The 6,000-nt window shown below is 40.5% G+C and overlaps 1 protein-coding gene across 8 annotated transcripts in view; it reads left to right on the forward strand.

Annotated features, from left to right (window-relative positions):
* Nucleotides 1-6,000, forward strand: part of ZMIZ1 (zinc finger MIZ-type containing 1) — a 371,096-nt gene that overhangs the window by 288,379 nt on the left and 76,717 nt on the right. For all 8 annotated transcript variants that reach the window (XM_042457113.1, XM_042457112.1, XM_042457114.1 and 5 more), the window contains one exon: nucleotides 1,495-1,639. In XM_042457113.1, coding sequence (XP_042313047.1) covers nucleotides 1,495-1,639 — 145 coding nt within the window. The remainder of the gene's footprint in view (nucleotides 1-1,494; nucleotides 1,640-6,000) is intronic.

Below are 6,000 nucleotides of genomic sequence, written 5' to 3' on the forward strand. Positions count from 1 at the left end.
CAAAGTGGGACCCAAGGCGGCTAACAACATATATAAAACACATTAAATCAACAATTAAAATAGTAAAAATTATAAAAGAAATTACAAATATAAAATTTAAAACATGGAAGGGAGTTGCAGAGGTTGGGAGCAGCCACTGAGAAGGCTCTCTTTTGTGTCCTCACCAGGCAACTCTGGGATGGTGGTGGAACCAAAAGAAAGCCTTCTCCTGAATATCTTAGGGCTCTAGGTGGTTCGTATGAGGAGATACAGTATCTCAAATAATCTGGACCTAAGCCGTCTTCTCAAAATAATGTTTTTAACAATTTATCACTAAGAGATCATCTTCTAAGCAGGGGTGAGATACTTCTTATTGTGCATCACTGCAAAAACACAAAATCTAATAACTTTTAATTTAAAGTAATATACTAGGTTTCATGTTACCAGAGGAAATCTAAGAACAAATTGGCCTTGTTGAACTTAAAAGAACTACAGAATGATAGACAAAGTACTATCTGTCAACCACAGCAGTAAACTATTTTGGAACTGCTTGTTATAATTTCTCTTCCCTATCCCTAGGGACAGTCTCAGTACAGTGACTGTGAGGCCCTATACAGACCGGAAGAAAGTGCCATTCTTTGGGTGGAGTCAGGGCACAGTGTCCTCATGCTGGACCCCCTAACTCTGCTCCCTTGGTGTCATTTTTGTACATGCCGGTCCACACGGCGCGCCAGCACGATGCACCTCAGGCGCTGCATCCACATGATACAGCACCGAAGGGGTGTCATAAAGTTGTGCCGCTATGGCACCCCTTGGAGGGCGCAAAAAGGAGCTGCTTGAGGTTGCTAAGATCCCAATACCACCAAGAAATGCCGTTAGGGGCAATTTGTATAGCTCTTGAGTTTTATTTCCTTTCTTCTGTCTTTTTTGTCATCAGGTAGAAAATTATTTGAAGGAACACAACAACAACGATATAAACTTGGTGTAAATAATACAGAATATTTTTTAAATATATATTTTTAACTACATAAATTATTCATGCTTAAGTTTGCTTTTGAATCTGGTAAGCAATCATTCTTTTTTCAGAAAACTGTGTTATGTGAGGGCTATGTGAGCATTTTTTGTTTTTTCGTGGGACCTGTTTTATGTAAGGGCTATGTGAGTGTTCTAAGACATTGTACAGTATTAGTGTAGACTGTGGTTGCCACAGATTCTGCTGTCTTTGCACATCTTTCAGATTAAACCAGCTGGTAGTTTTCACACTTTGGATCAGTAGCCTCCAGTTACTCTTTCTCTTTTATGTGTGTAAAGTGTTCTGAATGTAGAATTAAGGCTAATTAATAACAAACATGTATATTAAGAACAAAAACATGGAAGTTACACAACATAAACAGTTAGGTTGTCTTGGCATTTGTTCAACAGTTTACATTTTTGTTCCATTCTTTAAGTTTTATCTCTCTTATTTTCCATATATGTACTTCTCTTCCAAAGACCTTTCTTCTGTTTTGCTTCCAGCACTCCTCTCATCGTGGTGTGAAGAGCTGGGACGGTTGTTGCTGCTGCGCCACCAGAAAAGCCGCCAAAACGACCCTCCAGGGAAACTACCCATGCAGCCACCCATGAACTCGATGAGCTCAATGAAACCCTCCCTTTCACACAGGTGAGTCCCTTGCAGATATTCTCTCCACAATAGCACACAAAATTAGTCCCTAGGAGGAATGGCTTAATTGGAATGCTTGTTACTCATAAGTGTTTTTCCTTCATGGAAGAGAACTGTAGAAATTCTGGTGTTTGGGGAAGTCTGACAGTAATAGTGGTTATATTTCTACCAGGCATTAGTGTGAGTTGAAACATGTATAGGTGTGATTTCTGTATGCCATGTTCCTCATTTCTTCTCACCAGGTAATTTTTTTCCTTGTATTTCAGGTATGAATGAGATTAGTGGACACCAGGTATTAAGATTTAGTCAGTAATGGGTGTTTGTAAAAAAAAAAAAAATTAGGAAATTGGTCCAATAACAGGTACTTTCTTACTGGAGATGCTGGCGAACTTTGCTCAAGCCAGGCTTGGAAACTACAGTGCGGTACAGAGTGCCAAAAAGAGACGCTTCCCCCGGCATCTCTCTTTGCTCCACAGGAGCGCCACAGCAACCAAATTGCACAGCACTGCTGCGGAGCAAAAAAGGAGCGCCGGAAGAGGCTCCTTTTTGCCGAAGCACTATGACGCCACAAAGCGCCAGAGACATCATGGTGACATCGCAGCTGCGTCACCCCGTTTGGAAGCGGCGCAGCTGCGACATCAATGTTACGCACCCTGTCTGGTGGACACGCCACAGCTGCACAGGTCCATGACATGCGAGAGTTGCCAGGCGTGTGGGCATTCCACTCACCAGGCGACCCTCACACGTGATGAGGGTGCCGCAAAGACCCATCTGTTCCGGCCCTATTTTTCCAAGCCTCCAGATTCTTCACCAGCTTGGACTGAAATCCACACTGGAGAAGATTGGCTGGCATCATCCCAGGAGGGCATTCTTTTCCTTAATTGTACAGAGTATTTATTATCACATGCTTGTTTACAATTTTAAACTGGCTTGGTAATTAGAATTCATTGAGTAGTGCACAGGTTACTAAAAATATAAAATACAACAATACAAAAGAATGCGGCAAAAAACAATGAACAGAAAATTAATGGGGAAAAAAGCAGCTTGGTTGGCTTATATAAAGGAGGGAAATTAGGGACAAGGGCTATTTTCTTAAGTCTTTGAAACAGCTTAGAAAAATTATCCACAGTCTTCTACCCACATCTGGAAGGTTTCTGGTAACTTCTGCATAAATCCAAGACAGGCAACAGAGAGTTTGTCTGTCATCATCTGCCCCTTTCTCTGCCCCAGCCTTTGGACAAACAGTCAGCTAGAAAAGGTCTTTGGGAAATTATGCTTTGTCTGGGGAGATCACCGTTGCACTTTTGGCTGTGGTTAGGAGAAGAGATGGCTCATCTTAGAGGGGAGATCTGTCATGTGGGAAATAAGCAGTAGACCATCTGGAGACAATGTGATTTATTCCAAAGCAGGGCCCCTTGTGTTTTCTCTAAACAACCTCCTTCATCCTGCCCAGAGGAAGTCTTTTAAGGCAAATTGAGATCCTATACTTTGACAACATAGTTATTCTCTCACCCAAGACAAAAGATGGTAGCAAGGAGATGGGGAGAAAAGTAGCCAACATAGCAATGAGAGGAGAAGGCTGCCAGCTTAGAGGACCTAGTCCTTGAATGCCTGGTTCCAGGGGCAGTTCAGAGCAGGCATCCTTCTCCTGTCTTTGCTGGAACCTCCATCTTCCTGCTAAAAAATACCTGGAAGGTAACACCATTCAACTAATGGACTGTTATGTGCTGTTAGAGGATTCTGGCCACAGGTCCATCTAACATCCACTGTTCTCATCAAAGGAATTGGTAGCTTGATGTCCTTGGTCACCATGCTCACAAATATTTCAATGTGCTTTTCCCCTCTTTTAAAACTTGTTCCTTCCTTAGTTTCCACTCCAGCCCAGCCCTCCAGTTAGGCTTCTACCATCTATCCAATTTGTGACTGTTTCCCCAGGATCCCAAGGACCTTTTGTTTTGCTTACTAAATAGCAGTCCTGTTGTACCTTTAACCCTATCCTCTGCATGGGTGGCATTGTCATTCCAGAGGACAATATGTCTTTTCAGGAAAGACAATTAATGAAACCCATAAAATTTCCCTCACACAGTTTGGCTTTGGTACACAGTTCTTACTTTATGATTATTGTCTGTGATACACCCTCACAATTATAACAGAATTGTCAGAGTGGTGTTCCCTTTTTTCTGTTGTCTAACCTTTTGTCCTGAACTTTCCATATAACATTTGGGAGCTTAATGGGGAAAAGCATGGGCAAAGGTTTGTGGAATGCATGTTTTAGTCACTTGAATGCCTAGCACAAATTAGAAGAAATATGCAATGAACATGAATGAAAACAAGGTGTTCTTCTTTTGCCATAACATGGATGGTATATAAGGCAAAGAATGTACGGAGTGGTAGCCAGAGGTAGAAAGCGGGAGAATACATGAACATTCATAATAATAAATAAGCTCCAAGCTATTAAAAGGCAGAGGTGTACATGCCAGGAGAACAATGAGCCATGAGCTAGAAGGAATTATATCTCTATGTTTTATTAATCTCATATGAAGATTAATAATATGTCACCCCTCTGTTTTCACGGGGGATCCATTCTGGATCCCCTCACAAAATAGAAAGTCACCAATATTCAAGCCCCATTGGCTTGAATAGCGATGCACACCCACGGGCACCCAATTTTGTCCCCTTCCGTTTGCTGCCCACAAATGGGCGAGGGACGTGGACTCCAAGTCCATGAAAACGGAGAGGTGACGGTATAGCTTTTTACAAGGAAGACCTCTTCATTTGGAAAAATATGCTCTTAGTACTATGAAAACATCCATATATTACAGTCATTTGCCAAGGTGATGTTCATGTGATACTGTTGATTATGTCCAGAAAAAATTGTGAATGTTTGAAGGTCAGGAATAGATCAGCAATTATTGGTAGCCATCAGCATTCTTTGATGCCATGTCATGGCTCTTCCAAATGTTCCCCAAAGCCTTAGCCAGCATAGCCAAAAGAGGGGAATGTTGGAAATTGAAGTTCAGCAGTTTCTGGAAAGTCACCTATTCCCTCTTGTTATCTTCAGAGTAGACACTCAGGTGTTGGCTGTCCCTAGGAGGAAAGTAGAAGTTCTTGACTTGGTATGTTACGAACATTGGTACATGGCTTACTGTATAGAGGTGATGGCGACCCAATGTAGGAGTGACCCAGCAGGGGAAGCATGCTAACAGGCTGTGATGCACACACACTCTTCTCTAACTGTGTAGCCAGTGAAATTGTGTTCTTTGGAATAAATCCATTTCTACCTGTAGTAAGCCCTCTGAAATGAAAGGATTTGTTCATCACAATTAAGTCCCATTAATTTCAGTAGGTCTTCACTAGGAAAGATGGAGGTTGTATTTTGACCCAAACATTCCATGTTGCATATACTCATGTACAAGTCGACCTCATGTTTAAGTCAACTGAAAGTTTTAGGATCAGAATCGTGCATTTTGATATGACCTGTGGATAAGTCAAGAGTAAAACTTAGGGGCTATAACAAAGGAAAAATCACTGCTGAGGCACATAGGGTGGTGCTTCTTTCAGGATTTTTTAAAGCTATATTACTGTATTGACCTGTACATAAGTTGACCCAGGATTTTAGGGTTAATTTGGGGGCATAAATTTCTCAACTTATAGTCGAGTATATATGGTATACCCTTATTTATAAGTTACATAACTATATGTCCCTGTTTAGAGTTCCTTCACATGTTCTTATACAGTAATAATAATAATAATAATAATAATAATAATAATAATAATAATAGGATTTAATAATAATAATGAAGGTGGATGTGCTCACTACTCCTTCCTTCACACTGTCATGTCTGAAAGACCCCTCTGGAGGGCTACACATTGCATACCTCATTTGAAAATTGAACCTGTGTTTGAAAAACTCTATGCATGTAAGTTTGTCCAAGGACATTAAGGTTGGGGATGGAAGACAGAGATGTTGGGGATAGACCAGATAAACATGGCCCAAAATCTTACTGTTAATCTAAGTAGAATAAACCTATTGAAATAATGGAATAATGGTACCCATTCACAAAAAAGATAACAACAAAGATCCTAGTAACTACAGGCCTATTCACCATTTATCAACTGATTCAGTGTGTTTACTCTAGTTAGGAATAACAAATAGAATTCCATGCATTGGTTATATGTGTAGAAGAAAAATGAGTGAATAGGGAATTAAAATATTAGTCATCAAAAATAAAACTTCTAAAATTTCTGATAAAAATGGTACACAAGCAGGTAGTTTCTGCCAGGTAAGTAAGTAGTTCCTAAATGCAGGGTAGCCATCATATACTTAGAATTACAGAGGTTTAGATTAAATCTGCAAGTAA

This window comes from Sceloporus undulatus, chromosome 3 (genome assembly GCF_019175285.1).
Source record: "Sceloporus undulatus isolate JIND9_A2432 ecotype Alabama chromosome 3, SceUnd_v1.1, whole genome shotgun sequence".
Lineage (NCBI taxonomy): Eukaryota > Metazoa > Chordata > Lepidosauria > Squamata > Phrynosomatidae > Sceloporus > Sceloporus undulatus.